General features: G+C 33.5%; 1 protein-coding gene across 6 annotated transcripts in view; it reads left to right on the forward strand.

The window, feature by feature from the left end:
- Positions 1-18,789, forward strand: part of SLTM (SAFB like transcription modulator) — a 44,141-nt gene that overhangs the window by 15,668 nt on the left and 9,684 nt on the right. For 2 of the 6 annotated variants that reach the window (XM_063091086.1, XM_063091090.1), the window contains 9 exons: positions 8,726-8,753; positions 10,080-10,548; positions 11,148-11,197; positions 13,498-13,616; positions 15,913-16,062; positions 16,295-16,398; positions 16,494-16,660; positions 17,140-17,225; positions 17,404-17,567. In XM_063091086.1, coding sequence (XP_062947156.1) covers positions 8,726-8,753; positions 10,080-10,548; positions 11,148-11,197; positions 13,498-13,616; positions 15,913-16,062; positions 16,295-16,398; positions 16,494-16,660; positions 17,140-17,225; positions 17,404-17,567 — 1,337 coding nt within the window. The remainder of the gene's footprint in view (positions 1-8,725; positions 8,754-10,079; positions 10,549-11,147; positions 11,198-13,497; positions 13,617-15,912; positions 16,063-16,294; positions 16,399-16,493; positions 16,661-17,139; positions 17,226-17,403; positions 17,568-18,789) is intronic. The other 4 variants (XM_063091088.1, XM_063091091.1, XM_063091087.1 and 1 more) reach the window with 3 other exon arrangements.

Here is an 18,789-nt window from a genome sequence, read left to right on the forward strand (position 1 = left end):
CTCTTACCGGCCAGCCGCCAAAAACAATAAGTAAAAGCTCATCATTTTTTGTAAAACATAACTCTGGTTACTAGTCTTTTGAGAAGTCTGTACTCTCCTTGATTTTTTTCCTGTCACTTTGGTATAAAATAAAACATTTAACAATACTAATATCTTCTCAAAGCCTTATTTTAAATTTTTGTTAATTTAACCCTCCTAGGATGGGCATAGTATAAAAATGATAAAATAAAAATCTCTTCTAGAAATTTAGTTGGTACATGTGCATGTGGAAAATGACTGCACTTCAATGTGTGATACAGTTTGGTTTTGGTATACATAGTATACATTTTAAAGCATGACTTACAGATGCTATAAACAGACATTTATAGATCAATATCTGCAGTTTTTAAAAAGTATGCTTTGTCTTTTTCTCACATCTGTACTTAGGAACCCCTTGTTCATGTGCCCTGTTTAAATGGTATACTTTCAAATAGGGATAGAGGTTCCCTTGTTTACTAGATTTAGGAATAATAGTGATTAGGTCTGTTATTTCCTCTGTATTGACTAGAAGAGTATTTAAAGAGCTCATGTTCATGAACTGCTTCGTGGACTGCCTCTGAAAATGCCTTTTTTTCTGGTTCTCTTGCCTTTGAAATACTGGTAAGGCTTTCTGTGTTTATTGCATTGGAGGAGAAATTACATTTCTGGGAGAAATGTTTCTGATTATTTGTAATATTCAGTAAGGAAACTGATGACTGAAAGTCCGTGGGAATGTCCCCCATTCTATCCACAAATACATTCATTTCTAAGTGATGAAGAATACATGAGGAAGATTAACTCTCAAATTGGGGGAGTACCTTTTCTAGATTACTGATTGGCAAAAAAGTGTAGTTAAGCTCTTTGTATTCTTTGTTAACTAGCTTTTTAAACTTCGATCAATGGCCACTCCTACAGCAGCTGCAGATTTTAAGTTGTATGAAGGCGTCTTATCTAAACATCCTCATTTACATAATAGACTACTTATTGCAAACATTTTTTTTTGTATTTGTCAGTTTCTATTTTATTGATTTCTGCTTTTTTAAATTTTAAAACATAGTACCTTATAAACTTCAAAAAAGCTACCAATATTCACTCCCAACATGTACAAGAATGTACAAATCCACTATTCCTCCTCTATTTAGGATATTTATCAACATATTACATTTCAATGATTGAGTGAGTTAAGACTGATTCCTTATCATTTGAATTTTCATTTTCTTAATCACTGTTGAGATTAAGCATTACATCACATGTTTATTGGACATTTTTCTTTCCATTTCAGTCAACTATTTGTATTTTTCCCATTCTTAGTTGGGCTATTTCTTTTAATTGGATTGATAATTTTTTATACATTTTCAACATCAATACTTTGTTATATATAGTGCAATTTTTTCAGGTCAGTAGCATGCAAGTTAATTTTCTTTATAACATCTTTTTATCATACTGTAATTTTTTATTGTGAATAATTTTTCAATATTTTGCATTTTGTGTCTTGCTTAACAATGCTAAATTTACTTTTGAAGCTATAAACATTCTAATTTATAGCTCCTTATTTATCTAATAATTATTCCTCAATCTACCTGAGATATTTTGTTTATGACAAGAAATTAAATTTAAGTTTATTTCTCTCCATATAGACAGCAAGTTATCTCAACCATGTGTACTGAGTAGTCCATACCTGCCTCACTGAATTAAATATACTATCTTTCTCTTATACAAAATTCCCATTTATATGCATTTGTGTCTGATACTGCAAACATTTTTAACAGATGGAAATAAAGTATCTAAAGGAATGGGTGCATTTTTCTAATTACAGATTTTTATGGGCTAGAGGTGGCCCTGTTCCCATTCCATCCTGATACTGAAAGAATATTTATTTCTCATCAGGGGGCAAGATTTTGCCATGTTGTATCAAAAGATAGGGAGGTTACATCTTTAGAGAAGTTTTCTTTGGATAAAGTGACCTTTTTCCTCTTTCTAAAAAATGTGCAGTGGAACATCTAGAACATAAATGTATCTAGGTTTCATCATGATCTAATGTTTCTAAACATGCTTACTGAATATTACTTTGTGTATTGAGGGATACTTCCTAGAGTGTAGTCGTCACCCATGTTCAGCTATTATCTGCTCATGGCCAATCTTATTTCCTCTATACTTCCATTCACTTTCCCTCTTTTGCATTATTTTGAAACAAGTCCAGACTTATTTCCCTTGAAACATTTCAGTATGTATCACTAAAAGAGAGCTCATTTTTTACATTATCACAATATAAAATTTTTTTTTTTTTTTTTTGACCGGCACCCAGCCAGTGAGTGCACCGGTCATTCCTATATAGGATCCGAACCCGCGGCGGGAGTGTCGCTGCGCTCCCAGCGGAGCACTCTACCGAGTGCGCCACGGGCTCGGCCCACAATATAAAAATTTTTATATCAGTAAGTATATAATTAGTATTCAAATGTTCAGTTGTCTATAAGAGTTTTTTTCTTTACAGGTTCTTGTTTGAATCCAAATACAAATAAGATCCATACATTGTGATTGATTGAAATGTTTATTAGGTCTCTTAATCTGTCAGTTTTTCCTCCATTCTTTTCTCACACTGTTTTATTGAAAAAATTGAGTTGTTTATCCTGTAGATCAGGGCTTGGAAAAGTTTTTCTTAAAGGGCCAAATAGTAAATATTTTAGCCTTTGTGGGCCATGTGGTCTATGTCACAGCTATTAAACTCTGCCAATGTAGTGAAAGCAGCCATAGACAATACATAAATGAACAGACATGGCTGTGTTTCAATAAAAATATTTACAAAAACAGGCTTCTGGTGTAGTTTGCCAACCCCTGCTGTAGAACTTCCAAAGTCTAGATTTTACTGATTACATTCCTGTGGTATCGTTCAACATGTTCCTCTGTTTACTGTATTTCCTGTAAGTTGGTAAAATGGTTATAGGATCTAGAGGCTTGCTATCAGATTCAGGGTTAATCACCTCCACCCATCCACCACCCGCAACACACACACAGCTACTTCATAGGTAGTCTGACAGTCTTCCATTTCTGTGCACATAATACCTGGTTGTATCTTTTCATGATGGTACCAATCATTGATGCTCCATACCCCATTAGGGGTTGTAATGTAGTGATATTCATTTTTGTTTGTTTGATGGTTTTTTTGTTTTTTGGTTTTTGACAGCTGGCTGGTATGGAGATCTGAACCCTTGACCTTGGTGTTATAACACCATGCACTAATCAGTTGAGCTAAACAGCTAGCTTGATATTCTGATTCTATCAATTCTTCTTTATTTATTTCTAGAAAGAGAAACTTCCACTCATCTGCTATTTGGTTACCCAGTGCTATCATTTACAAAGGAAAGCAGGAATATATGTTTATTCTGTCCTTTTACTTACTAGTTTTCAGAATAATGAGCTGGTTCACTAGTACCTCCAAGAGTGACCAGTGAGTTCTTACTTTTTCCTTTTTTTTCCCCTTTTCCTTGTGATTTCATGGATTTGAATATATTTAATGTATCTCAGTCTGTTGTAGTTGTTACTAATGCTCAAATTATCCCATCTTTAGCTAGTGAGAACCTCTTCAAGTTAGCTCTTGAGTCCTTACAGTATGATTCTAATAGTTTTGATTGATTCCTTCCTTTCTAGTATGTAAAGATGTTCCATTTCCTGCTCCAGATCTATAATTAAACATTTTTTCCTGTTAGTGATAAATGGTATTTCAAGACAAGAATCTGGGTGGTAGGGGTGTTCATTGCTACTTAGTTGTTAAATGTTTCTAGGCCTTTTCAATGTACAATGCTAAGAGAATGTGTTGGGATTTTTTGTTTGCTTTCTTTGTTTTTGCTTGTTTTTACTTTTAAGATAAAGTGGGTTTATAGTTCATATGGCTACTTTTTTTTTTCATGGCTGGCCAGTAAGGGGATCTGAACCCTTGATCTTGGTGGTATCAGTACCACGTTCTAACCAAGTGAGCTAACTGGCCAGCCCTATGGATACTTTCAAGTTAATCATTTCTTTTATCTCAGAGTACACATATAACAGTTTTAGAATGGTAGCACCAACACCATCACCATTATGATTATTGAAAATAACTTAAGTTTTTTCCCCCAGTTATATTTGTCAAAATGATGTAGCCCTCTAGGGATGAAGAAATTACTGTGTTTTAGATTAGTTCTGCTCTGTTTGGTTATATCACCAACTGGTACATGTTTAGGTTGATTTGTTTCATTTATTTTCAGTATTTAGGTATCACTTTTAAAAATTTAATCTTCAATACCTATAAAAGAAAAAAAAGATAATCTGCAGCTTCTTGTGAGTCTATAATTATTTCAAATAAAAAGTTAGAAAGTTTAGTCTAATTTTATAATTTTTTAAAACACTTTTATGGTTCCAAAGTCAAAGCTACAAGATGAGATATTCAGAAAAGTCTCCTTCACCCAGTTCCCTGCCGTCACCTTATTGGTAACCTTTTAGAAATTCATGATTTATTCTTCCATCATTTGCTTTTAAAAATGCAAATAAGCAGCATATTTGTGTAGTGATATATCTATTCTAAGCCACTCCTCAGGCTTTGACTTGAAGCCTGAATCTTTAGGCTGTAGACTCTAGGCAGTTTGTTATATTAGAAAGAATTTGGTTCAGATTCTATTTCTATTAGTTAATTACAATATTGCGAATTTGGGCGGGTTCTCTTGCTCAATTTCTGTGTCTATAAAATGAACATTATAATTCCTACCTCACTACACTGATGGAAGGATTAATCATAGATCTTGGCATATAGTACATATGTGATTAGTGGTTGTTTATAGTATTGTTTTCCTAGCTTGGAAGATACCAGTTACTTGAGAATTTACTGAAAATTTTTCTCTAAAATGTTCTTGTTTCCTAATGCTTTAGTTCTTAAAAATTTCGTCTAGTGTCAAGAACCTCTTCAGTCTTCTATGATCACACCATGTGTATTCCTTTTTCTATTTGCTTGTGTCCTTGATGTTTCACTAATCTGTAACCTGAAGGGCCTTCTCTCTTTTTGTCATATGAAATCTATATACTTCTCAAAGCCAAATTTACCTCTTCCTCCCTCCATAAAGCTTTTTCTAATACCTCTCTCCTACATAACGTTTTACTATTTACAGAGATCATTTTACATACATTATCTTACTTTAATTCGTGATATATCTTATATAGGTCACATGTGATAGGTAAAATTGTCTAGATGGATGACATACCACAGTAAAACTGTTTCAGGGGTGAAGACAGGATAAATACCTAGGTCTCATGATGACTAGTTTCTTACTCTTTTTACTAAATAACCCCACACTAGTAAATGTTCTTTTTGTTCTACGAGGATACTTCAAAAAGTTTGTGGAAAAATAGAATTGAAAGATAATACGAATCTTTCCATGAACTTTTTGAAGCACTCTTGTATTATACTTAACAGTGTCAAAAAATGCCCTCCAGATACATAAAAATGAAAGATACGTAAAAAGTTCAGTCTTTCCAGCTAAAAACAACAGTGTCTTGTACTACATTTATTCAGTAAATTCATTCAACAAATATTTATTGAGTGCTTATTATTAAATTATTTATTAATTTATCATTTATTATGTACCAAGTATTTTATGTTTCCCATGATGTTTAGCATATTGCTGAATAGACAGTGGTTTAAGGTTATTTTGAAGATTTATTTTAAATCACTTAGACCGAGTATAGTGTTTACAAGTCAGAGGATAGGAGGTCTTCTTACTTAGCACATATGTGTGCATATATCTCAAGATCAACCAAGGAGAAGGCGGTAAAATGGGTATGTAGTAAACACTTGGTTAACTGAAAAATAAGTCTTAGGTTTGTCTTTGTCTATTGGTAGTCGTTGCTGATCCTAGGATGAAATGAAAATAAGTAGAGGAGCTTTGTATATGTCTTTTAGCACATAAAAGGCTAAGGGTTGTAGATTCCACTAAAAGATAAAAACATGAGTACCTACCTTATAGAGCATATGCTTTATTTTCATATGTGACATATTGTATTTTTCAAGATAAACTCAAAAGTGGTTAATTTAATAGGATGCTTTACATTTAATGAGAGCATTCAATTATTTACTATTTTCCTCATTCTGAAAAAAATCTGTTTTCAATGGGGGGAAGTTATTTTCAAATAAGTTGCATGTATCATGTCTACATATATATCATTTAGGTGGGAGAAGTCTCCCATTGTCTTTCTTGTATTTCTTGGTTTGTTTCCTTATTGCAAGGATATTTGGACTTACTTTGGACTTTTTGTTTAACCTTAGTAGTCCTTTACTGCACAGTAAAAACAAATGTGCACTTACATGTATGTGGTTCATCTTTTCGAACGACCCTAGTTGTTTTTGTGCTTTCCCCGTTAATCAGTTTTGTTTCCACGAAGCTGGGTCAGGCCCTTTTCCTAAGGAAATTAAGTGTGTATTATAAGGCTAGTGTAACCACTATGTGGAGAAACTTAAGAAACACTTCTGAAGACATGTTAACTTATTAAGATAAATATCTGAAAATTCTTCAGCAAAGTAAGGCAAATGTTACCAATTACTTTACCAACTAGAAACAACATTTCTAATTGGCAGGAAATACAACAGAAGAATTTTGGTTTTTACATCATAGTATTTTTTAAGTTCACATTTATTATAAATAGCAAATAACTAGGAGTATTTTTTCTTGAACCTATCAGGGTTGCATCTCTAAAAGAATGACTTGGGAGTTTGGAAGAAAAAGTGGGGTGGTTTTTTTTGTTTTGTTTTTTTGCAGCTGGCCAATAAGGGGATCCAAATCTTTTGCCTTGGTGGAAGAAAAAAAGATTTATCCGTAATTAGAGCATAATTCATCCTTCCCTTACTCCCACTACCTACCACTCCACCCAACTTAAAGCGTTTTTCTTTTCTTTCCAAATGTTGCAGTTTACAGATATAACAATTAAAAGTAAATTCCAGTACAGTGGTGTATTAAGGGATTCTTAGGGCACAATATGGTAGATTTTAATAATAGTAGTATTTACATTGCTATCAATCAATGATCTACTTATTCTAGACTATTTTTACTTCCTAAGCTTGTGGCTTAGTTTTTAAGTATTTTTAGTTTCCTTCCTTACTTTAGTGTATAAAATAATTGGTTATTCCCTAAGTGGGGCTCTTATATGTTATCTTAGTCAAAACCTCATTTAAAATGATTTCTTAGAAATATGATTGCTATCCAAATGTACTTTTGAAAATATTTGGCATTTTAAGGAATGCATGCTTTATACAAATCTAAAATTTGTGTTACAAGATAAATATGCCATTTATTAAAAGTTTTCTTTTACTGCTAGGCTGTCACTCTAAGGCAGCAGTTCTCAAAGTGTCCTCTCTGGACCAGCAGCATTAGCATCACCTGGAAACTTGTTAGCACACATTCTCAAGCCTCACTCCAGACCCTCTGAATCAGAAACCCTGGGGTTGGTACCCAACAATCTGTGTTTTAAAAAGCCCTCCAGGGGATTCTCAAACATGCTGAAGTTTGAGAACCATTGCTCTAAGGCATTGTATGTGGTAACTTTGTGAAGCTTCACACCACCTGACTTAAAACAATCTACTTTTACTCACGTTTAAAAAGTTATAATTAAAAACTAAAACAATACTTAACATTTTTTTCTGTTATAGAGATTATAATGGATATTACCTTGTTCTTTATAGTCTTATATTTGGGAAAATGTTGGGTCTATTTTAGTGTGATTACTTCATTGATTTTTGCAATATTTGCTTTTTGTAGAGTAAATAAAGGTTTTCTCTTTGCAGCATTCCTGCTTTCAAGCTAGGACATGCTGGTTGGCTGATTAGCTCAGTTGGTCAGAGCAACTTATAACACCAAGGTTAAGGGTTCAGATCCCTGGCCAGCTGGGGGTGGGGGGGGGAAGCTAGCATATGCTTACTTTTAGATTAAATGAAGAGATCAAATATTTTGCAATTAAAATCACTTTTTATTTAAACAGGCGGGTTTATGTGTTTTAATTATTTATAGCACAAATACTACTTTTAAATTGGCTGACCACCAGTATATATGTGACAGCTATGTTTCATTTTTACCATAAAAAGAATGAATAATTTGAAACTGACTATTTTAGGAACCATCTTCTCATGTCTAAGATGCTTAAAAGGGTAATGTTAGTCTTTTTTATTTCTTTTTTGGTGACTGGCTGGTACAGGGATCTGAGCCACTGACCTTGGTGTTATGACACTGTGCTCTAACCATCGATGCTAATCAGCTGTCCAGGAGTGTTTTTCTCTTTGGTTTGTTTAGTAATGTGCTTTCAAGCCCTTGAAAGTGTATGTCTACAGGTTATACTTTCTGGTACTAATTTGAATAATATGCTCTAAGAGTCGGTCTTTTTTATTGGCAGTTCTTTAATAAGATTTGGGTTATATAAACTAATTTCAAATACTGAAAGTAAATAATCTGGTTTGTTGTTGATCTAATCATTGACAGTTTGCCTGTCTCTTTTCTGAAATTCTGTATACCAGACTTGTGATACATACCTCTAGGTGGGATCTGATTCTGATTGGAATATTCTATTATTTGTTAGTGATAAGTATCTCTAATTAATATTATTAAATTATCTAATTATTTAACTTGACTGATTTTGTACTATTACTGAAATCTAGTTTTATGTGAATTCATTTTACATTTGATTATTCTTTGAATTTCAGGATGGTGAGGAAGAAGAAAATGAGAAAGGTATGTTTGATGCCAAGTAGAGGTTAAAAATTACTGACATTTAGAAAAACAGTAAATTATGTGAAAATAAAGCATTCCTTATTTGAAATCCTATTTTTAAAATGTTACTTTCAAATTTATCTATTAGTGGATTAAGTCAGCATCTTGATTTTATTTTCAATTGGTTTTAATTTTCTTTCAAACACTTAAGATATGTTCTAACTTAATAGTACATATCAGTTACTGTAGTGAACAATGCCATTTTTTATTTAACCTCATTTTAATTTTATTTTCAAAATAACTTCTAGCATACGGTAAGTTGATTATATCCTTAAGACTGACACTGCAGTAACTCATACGTGCTTATTGAAGTGTATAACTCATAATGAATTTTACATCTAGTCCTAAAAATGGTGAATGACCAGGAAACTGACTTTGTGTTGCTGCTTAGAGAAACTTTCATACAGTCCTCTGACAGTTTTAGTAGCTTAGAAGAGCTGTCTCATCCAGTACAATTACAGGGACAATAGTAGCAATACATGTGGTCAGTATGAGGTTGTGGAAGTGTTCTTGGACAGAAGTCAAAGGATCCTACTTTGGACTAGAAAGGACATGGAGCAGGGTTCTAAGCAAGGCAGACTGAAAAGCCTAGAAGCAATGAAGTAAAGCTACTGACTGAAAATCTCACGTGCCCGAAGCCTTTCTATTTTGGGGGAATGCAAGACATCTTTGAAAATGGTAATTGCAGACTGATTGGACGGGATGAAGACGGGAAATAACCAATTTCCTGAACATTATGGAGCAGGAGCATCTTTGGAGCCTTCCATAGCAGTTTCTGTACAGTTCTGGACTACTGAAGAATTGAAGAGTGAAAAAGATGGGCCCCTGAAACACTTTGAAGGCTGACTGGTATCCTCAGACTGACCTTTCAAGAAGTCACCATGGGAGTTCTGAAGGTCATAAGGGTTCAATCCCAAGATGCTTCGAACATTGAATAACAAATCTGCACATTTATCATTATCCCATGGAGGAAACAAATCTTCCATATGCTATTAACTTATAACCAGAAATGAAGAGCTGCTGTCTTCAGGACGGAAACATTTCTCACTATTGTTGTTTGGTGTTTGTGTGTAGAGATCATTTTTTCCATGAAGAATAAGTGATCCTGGGTCTAAAGGATTTGTTTATGTTAGTTAATACCCTTGTGTTTTTTTTTTTTTTTTTTTCTTAACCTTCCATCAGTGCTAATAACTGGCTTTATATTTTCTAGGTCCTATTCTAGCTTATGAATATGAAATTGTTTAAACTTCTTGTTTTGCCATATTTATTCCTGTTAAATCCTCTTAGATATAGCAGGTTCTGGTGATGGTACACAAGAAGTATCTAAACCTCTTCCTTCAGAAGGGCACCTAGCTGAGGCTGATCACACAGCTCATGAAGAGATGGAAGCTAATGCGACTGTGAAAGAAGCTGAGGATGACAACATCTCGGTCACAATCCAGGCTGAAGATGCCATCACTCTGGATTTTGATGGTGATGACCTCCTAGAAACAGGTAAAAATGTGAAAATTACAGATTCTGAAGCAAGTAAGCCAAAAGATGGGCAGGACACCATTGCACAGAGCCCGGAGAAGGAAAGCAAGGATTATGAGATGAATGCGAACCATAAAGATGGTAAGAAGGAAGACTGCGTGAAGGGTGATCCTGTCGAGAAGGAAGCCAGAGAAGGTTCTAAGAAAGCAGAATCTGGAGATAAAGAAAAGGATACTTTGAAGAAAGGGCCCTCGTCTACTGGGGCCTCTGGTCAAGCAAAGAGGTTTGTTTTTCTATGTCAGTTCTTTACGATACTGAATTCCAGCATTCAATAAGATCACTCTGCATTAAGGGGGTGGCTTCAAGACCATGTACAGTAATTAGTGTCTATGATCCTGCCTATAATATTTTTGATCGTCATAAGTTACTTTAAAAAAAATTTCAAGATCTTCATAATATGCAGTGTCCTACTGATTGCATTGTCGAATTGTCAGCATATATTTGGTTTTTTTTGTTTTTGTTTTTGTTTTTCAAATTGACAATTTTTTTGTGTTTTATTTTTAAAAATCCTTGTGATGATGGTTAATGAACAACTATCAGTTCTAAGAACACAAAATGAAGTCAAGTCCCAGTCCTGAAATCTGGAGAAGATGGCCATATATCCACTGAATAGAATTGTCAGAAAATCTAGATCTTCAGGCATCTTGGGGAAAATCAGTACAAGAATCCTAAGGGAGTCATTTTTTCAAATAACCTAATCTAGGCCTTTGGAATTGTTAATTTGTATGAATAGCATTAGTTTGAAATATAGTCAATATCAAGCTGTTCGATTTTTGGTTTGTTTGGTTTTTTCATTTTTCTTTTGGTGATTTGCCTCTTTAGCTCTTCAAAGGAATCTAAAGACAGCAAGACGTCATCTAAAGATGACAAAGGTAAAGGATTTTTTTTTCCTATTTCAGTGTTAACATTGCATATTTTCATTTAAAAGTAATAATTGCCTTGTATTTCTTTTGACATTTGGTCCTTAAAATTTTTATTGACAAACTAGAAACTTTGGATGGCCTTTGTGTAAGCTACGGAGTTAGACTATAGAAAACTCCGTGTGATTGAAAGATTATTCTTTAATCATTTATTTTTAAACTGGAATGAGTACATTAAAAACTCATTTGCTACGGAACACTTGTCTGTTGTGTTCTAAACAACTGTATTGAATATTAACAGACATTTCAATTTCTTACATTATAATTTCAGAAGTATTTTCTCTAGTTGCTGTCATTTGTAACCACAACCTTTTCCCTGTGCTGTCTAGTAGGAAATGTGCTGTAAATAATGCTTGTATATATTTGTGCAGTCTGCTGTTTAAAAGAAAATTAATCTCTTAACATTAGGTTTTACTTTCTTCATTCTTTAAATCAGTGCATACTTCTGTTAACATAGCTAGTATACAATATTTTAATTCAGAATTTACTTCCTAATTTGACTTATTTGGGATTGATTGATGGTTGTCTTAACATAGAAATATAGTTTTATTTTAAGTTCTCGTAAGTTTCTTGAGGTGCAATATTTGATTGCTGTCTGTTATTGGTAAATCGCTGGTTATCTCATGCCCGTGAACTATAGTTTCAACTTGTACATATGCTGTGTTTACTTGAAAAATATTTCTTGTTTTCTTCCAAAGTACTTCAAGAGAAAATACACCATTTAGGTACTCAAAAGTCCCAAAATACCTCCTGAGTATCTAAAGGAGGATTGTATGCATCCTCTGTGGTTTATTTAGTGTGTTTTTTTGGTATATTTAAACAGTTGGAAATTATAGTGATTTGGTGTAGTAGTTTACATTTGCAATATGCATGTCCCTTACAGTTTTGGTTAATGGATAAGATACAATAAACTTCTAAAGTATTACTATAAAATAATAGATTTATAAGGTATAATGTTAGAAATATAATGGAAGATATAATCGATTTATAAAATGCTAATTTAGAAGCTTAGTAGTCTTGGTCTTAGTACCTTTTTTTCCTATTATTAAAACTTTTTTACTCTAATTAAAAAAGTACGTGGGCCCAAATGTTACTGGTAACATAAAAAAGATACACAAACTTCTAGTTAACATTTCATAAGGTATCCTTTGATGAATGCCTTCCTTAAGACTAGAAAAGAATCAACTATTAATATTTCAAATATATGAGTCAAGTGTATGTTGTCTCTTCTCCACTAAGTTTACACTGAGGGAATTTTTCAACTGTTAACGTGTGTCATTTAATTTTTTTATTTTTTCGCTTATTTATTTTTGGCAGCTGGCTGGTCCTATAAATTTTTTCAAGCATTGAAAATTTTACTCTTTCTACATGTAATAACATGAAGTTATAGAAATTGTTCCTTTTAATTGCTTATATACTATTTCTCTTAAAGTGGGTAAAAATTGTTTTCCAAATAAAGTCACGTGAATGAAAATTACCCTCTTATCACAGCACATTTGAAGAAAAGCACTGAAGGGTGACTGGGTGGGCCTGGATTCTAAGATTCAGCATCTATATGTATGAAACCATCATTTGTGTGTGGAAATAGTATAGAAACGATTCATATAATCATTTGCTTGTTCTAAAGGATTTTGAGATCTCTTATTCTTGCAGTTTCATTTTAGAAGATTTTTTTTATTGAATCCAGGGTTATTCAGCATGTTTTATATGCTGCAGCATATAATTCCCGTTTTCTCTTACCCTTCTTCTAATGAAGATGAACTGGTTGGTTAGTCTTTATTATTAACCATTTAAGTTCTTGAAAACAGTTCATCCTTTGTTCTCACTTTTCCCCTTCCATTCCAGTTTCTCAGGATCTAAAGCCTTCAATAGATGTGGCACTTATGCAGTCTGTTTATTCCTAAGTGACTGTTTCCTGGTTGCCTGTGTTTAGTTCAGTGGTAGAGTATAAATTATTAAAAACTTATTAGCAAAGTCCAAGACATGCAATTGATTTTTTACCCACTTTAACTTAAAATTCATGCAATAGGAACTATACAAATATTCAAGTTGTTTTTTTCTTACTAGTTATATTGTCTGTTATTTTTGATTTTAATTACAGCAAATTCATAGGATTTTTGTATAGTAAAGCTATGCTATCAAAATTAAATGAAAGAATCATACAGTTTTGAAAGAATGTGGCCCTTATAATTTTGCAAAAAAAATACATTCTGATTAAGATACTTACATATCTGATATTAAATCTATTCTAGGAAGTACAAGCAGTACTAGTGGTAGCAGTGGAGGCTCAACTAAAAATATCTGGGTTAGTGGACTTTCTTCTAATACCAAAGCTGCTGATTTGAAGAACCTCTTTGGCAAATATGGAAAGGTACATTCTTCTTACCTTTTTATTATCTATCTTTGTATTATCTTCATTTGAAACAGAGATTGTATTCAGAACAGTATTACATAAATACCTTCTAATTTCTTATATCTCTTAGGATTGTTATAGGCATAATTATTGAGTTCTGTGGTAATGATAGATTAGGGTTAGGGGTTAAATGGCAGTTCATCATTTAATCTCACTGCACCCCCGGGGATCTTTGTATTCCAAAGCTTAAACCCATTTAAGCCAAGGACTAAGTTTTATTCATGGTGATTTTTCTAGCTCCTAGCATGGGTGTCTAAGACATTGCTGAGGCTGATTTGGTCATCTTGAAAATATAGTAGACTAGTATTAGGCAACAGAATGTATAATTGAGGGAAAAAAACATGTTATCTCTGTTATCATAGAGATTCCAGTCCAGCGATGAAGAAAAATATGAAACTGGTAAAAACAAAAATACACACACAGACTTAATTAAAAATTGTCATAAGTGCTAGGAAGGAAAAGTGCAGGGTGTTAAGAGAGAAAAGGGGGAGGCTTTACTGTGGTTAGTTCATCAAGAAAAGTTTTTCTGGTGTCTAAGGGGAGAATTAAAGGAAGAGAAGTAGTCATAATATTCAATTACACATTGAATGTTCCTTATCCAAAATGCTTGAGTTCAGAAGTGTTTCAGAGTTAGGATTTTTTTTTTTTGGATTTTGGAATATTTGCATATACTTACCAGTTGAGTATCCCAAATCTGAAATTTGAAATGTTCCAGTGATCACTCCCTTGGAGCGTCATGTTGGCCCTCAAAAAGTTTTGGGTTTGGGAGCTTTTAGGATTTCGGATGCTCAACATGTAATAACTGTTGAGCTATTATTGAATTGCAATGGGTCTGTATCCCTTAGGACACTCAAAATTTTCTACGTACATTTAGTTTTTCACATACATCATAATTATGCACTGCTCCAATGTAAGTTCCTTGAGGGCAGGGATCTTATCTACTGTACTTGGTGTGTATGTGATAGACTTCCAAATATTTATTAAATTAATGACCAATATTGGTAAGTAACCATTAGTCAATATTACAAAAATCTATCCTGCAGATTTTAGGAGGTTTATTTTTTTTCCCCTTCTTCTTTAATTAAAGAATTGCCTGAGTGTAAAGGAGGTTTTTATAGGTGTCAAATACAGTACACTGAGAATTGTAGTCCCACGATCAGCCATGGAATCTTTTTTGTTCTAATTTTTCAATAATGTATTGCTACAGGTGTGAAAACAATATTTTAATGTTGGCATTTATTAGGATTAAAAGTATGTAAGGATAAAATCCACTTGATAACAAGACCTTGGCTTAAAAATTAAATTGCTATGGGGCGAATCGGCCTTTCCCAGAGCTGATATAGAAGCTGATAGTTTTTAGCCACCCACACTATAAAACCTCCTAAATTCCCTGCTTACCCCTTCCTGGCATTATATCTTTGTTCCTTTTTGTTCAGCACAGGATTATTCTCTATCACTTTTCTTCTCACTCAACCACCCCTGCCTTTTCCTTCTTAACTATCCATCTTTTAGAATTAAAATTATTTGTCATTTTTATATTGATTAAAGTTTTAAAAGCACATAAATGGAAAGTATTGTCTTTCAAGTTCTTTTTTTTTTTTTTAATCATGATTTTTTTTTTTTTTTTTTTTTTCGTGACCGGCGCTCAGCCAGGGAGTGCACCAGTCATTCTTATATAGGATCCGAACCCGCGGCGGGAGCGTCGCCGCGCTGCTAGCGCAGCACGCTACCGAGTGCGCCACGGGCTCAGCCCATCTTTCAAGTTCTAAGGGTGTATTTTTTGAGTCTGCTTTTTCATGTATGACTGGTTCTTTACTTGTTTTTGAAATATTAAATGACTCATAGGAAAGTGTTAACACTCATCTGTAAACTATCCAGAAACTTTTTCTCATTTTTTCTCTGGAGATTTAGGGTGGGCCGATGGTAGAGAAATTTTGCTCAAAATCCAGTTTCTTTGCTTTTGTTAATTGTGCCATTATTTCATTGGTGTGGCTAATTGTGTTTTGGCTATATATTTGAGAGAAAAAATAGAAACAAAAAGTAGGCTAAATTACTATTTGACACTTTAAATTGTTCCCCTGAATAGATGGTGATCACAAAAATATAAAACAGAATCACATAAATCCTGAATTTATCTTTTATCTTGAATTAATATATGCTGACTGTATATCCTTTAATTTGAATAGTCTCAGTTCTGAAGTTTCATCTATTTAGAAATGTGTGTAATTGTAAAGTTGTAAATCTCATTTTGTAGGTTTTGAGTGCAAAGGTAGTTACAAATGCTCGAAGTCCAGGGGCAAAATGCTATGGCATTGTAACTATGTCTTCAAGCACAGAGGTGTCCAGATGTATCGCACATCTTCATCGCACTGAGCTGCATGGACAGCTGATTTCCGTTGAAAAAGTAAGCCTGCATAACTGTTTATAAAAAGGAGGTTGATGGCTAGTAATTCTCAATTTAAAGATGTTATTACTGGCAGAGAGTAGAATTAGGAGTCATTTTTATTTTTATGTAATTTTTTATTTTCTTTTTAATTTTCTATCTTTTCCAGATTTTCTGCCATCAGTACTTTTTATGATCATTAAAATGTAACTTTAAAACTTACTAGATTTTTTTTCTGGTTGAAACCTTTCAGGTAAAAGGTGATCCTTCTAAGAAAGAAGTGAAGAAAGAAAATGATGAAAAGAGTAGTTCAAGAAGTTCTGGAGATAAAAAAAACATGAGTGATAGAAGTAGCAAGTAAGGATTTATTTTTTTGATAAGCAAATAGACTTTTTTGTTATATTAATGAATTAGTTCTCATTCGATTTTCTTGTCTGGGATGGTATGGTCAGGACACAAGCTTCTGTCAAAAAAGAAGAGAAAAGGTCATCTGAGAAATCTGAAAAAAAAGAAAGCAAGGATACTAAGAAAATAGAAAGTAAAGATGAGAAGAGTGATAATGGAGCAGGTGGCCAAACTTCAGAATCGATAAAAAAAAGTGAAGAAAAGAAGCGAATAAGTATGCTATGTATCTTTCCCCTCAATCCCTAATGCATTCTACTACTTAATTTTACAGTGGAAGGGGGAAACCTGAGATTACAATCCAGATAAATATTTAAACTTCGTTGTTAGGTATCACTGTGGTAGAAAAGGAGGTCTAGTAGGACTGATTGTCTTCTCCTTTTCTTCTGTTGGGAAACAGATGTGGTCCTCCAGCTAGGCTCCTTTTACTTTTCTGTTAAATCTGGGCTGACTTAAAATGGTTATTGATTTATAGTATTGAGTTAGAATCTTTTGGTGTCATTGAAAGTATATATATCAGCAGATTGAACTGTTTTAAAAAAACTTTGCATTCAAGTTCTCATAGAATAAGTAGTTGTCTTATTCCATGTATTTGTGAATATCTGGCTATCTAAGAATTTAGCATTATTAAGTATTTATTTTCTTTTTCACTGAATTATTTTTTAAACATTTGTTTATCTAAATTTTTTTCTTTAGGTTCAAAGAGTCCAGGACATATGGTAATATTAGACCAAACTAAAGGAGATCATTGTAGGCCATCAAGAAGAGGAAGATATGAGAAAGTAAGTCTCTGAGAGGGGTGTTGTATCTCTGTAACCATTCTTGCATACTTCCATGCTTGAAAATCTAAGAAAGAGGAAATGTTAATAGTCATTTGAACTTTTTAAATGACCAGCTAAACTTGAAAAATAAAACTCAATTAATTTTAACTTCTAATCTTCTCATAATTTTTTTCTCTAGATTCATGGAAGAAGCAAAGAAAAGGAGAGGGCTAGCCTAGATAAAAAAAGGGACAAAGACTACAGAAGGAAAGAGATTTTGCCTTTTGAAAAGATGAAGGAACAAAGATTAAGAGAACATTTAGTTCGTTTTGAAAGAATGCGACGAGCATTGGAACTTCGAAGGTAGGAAAAGAGTCTGTTTTATACCTGTCTTTAAGTATAGATACATCTTTAACACTAGTTATAAACCAGATTTCTGGAAATTGTATTCCCACAGAAAGCTGTGTGCCACTTTAAAGAAGTGCAATAACATCTAATGCTTTCTCAAGTTTGCATAGCACTTCGTAATAGTTTTTCATCTGTTGTCTAAAACTCAACAGTTCTATAAGGTTAATTATGCCTGTTATCTAATTGAAAAAATGGAGGCCCAGAGAGACTAAATGACTCTCTCAATGCCACATGGCTTATGGGTGGCAGAGTCGGGACTCAGACCCAAGTCTTCTGACTCCAAGTCCAATGCTCTTTCCTCTACTCCAAAGCTGCTGCCATTGAAAACATCACTTTGAAGGAAAAATTGATTGTGCAATAAGGAGTTTCAAAGCACACTACAGTGTTTAAATACTGTGTTGAAATTTTAACAATAAATTGAACAGAAATTCATTGTTCTTTAGGGTAGTGTCCAAGTGAAGGAAGATTTGTATTCAGACTTTATCCCAAAGCAAGTATTTTCTTGAAACAAACAAACTGAAAACATTAAAAAAGTTTTTTTTGTGTGTGTGGCCATATCTCAGCTCATGAGTGCTAGTTTACTTTTGTGTATCAGTTTTTGGATGCTACTTAAGATATTCTTGTGAATGTGTTTTATAATGTATTTTTCCAAATGTTAACCTATCTTGTCCAGAGGTCATTAAGGAATTTCATCTATTCATTCACAGGAATGGTAGGAAATACCAGAGATACTTTTTAGCAATTTAGATTATACAGTGATTGCCATGCATCCTTACAGAAGGATATAATCCTTGTAGCAGTAAAAACCCATTTTTCCCTTTCTATAGATGAAGTTCCAATTTTCCGAGCTTCTTGTTTATTCAGTTGATAATTGATACTTTGGGAGGAGAGTGGGAGTGGGGAGTTTTTAGAGCAGTGATTTTCTTTTTTCTTTTTTTTTTTTTTTGTCTTTTTTGTGACCGGCACTCAGCCTGTGAGTGCACCGGCCATTCCTATATAGGATCCGAACCCGCGGCGGGAGCGTTGCCGCGCTCCCAGCGCTGCACTCTCCCAAGTGCGCCACGGGCTCGGCCCTTAGAGCAGCGATTTTCAATGCTATCAGACCAACCCGATTTTATATAAAAAGTGTTGGCAGTGCCCTCTTTACTCTCTTGCAATGAAATTGATGCATAACGTA

Source organism: Cynocephalus volans, chromosome 3 (genome assembly GCF_027409185.1).
Source record: "Cynocephalus volans isolate mCynVol1 chromosome 3, mCynVol1.pri, whole genome shotgun sequence".
Taxonomy (NCBI): Eukaryota; Metazoa; Chordata; class Mammalia; order Dermoptera; family Cynocephalidae; genus Cynocephalus; species Cynocephalus volans.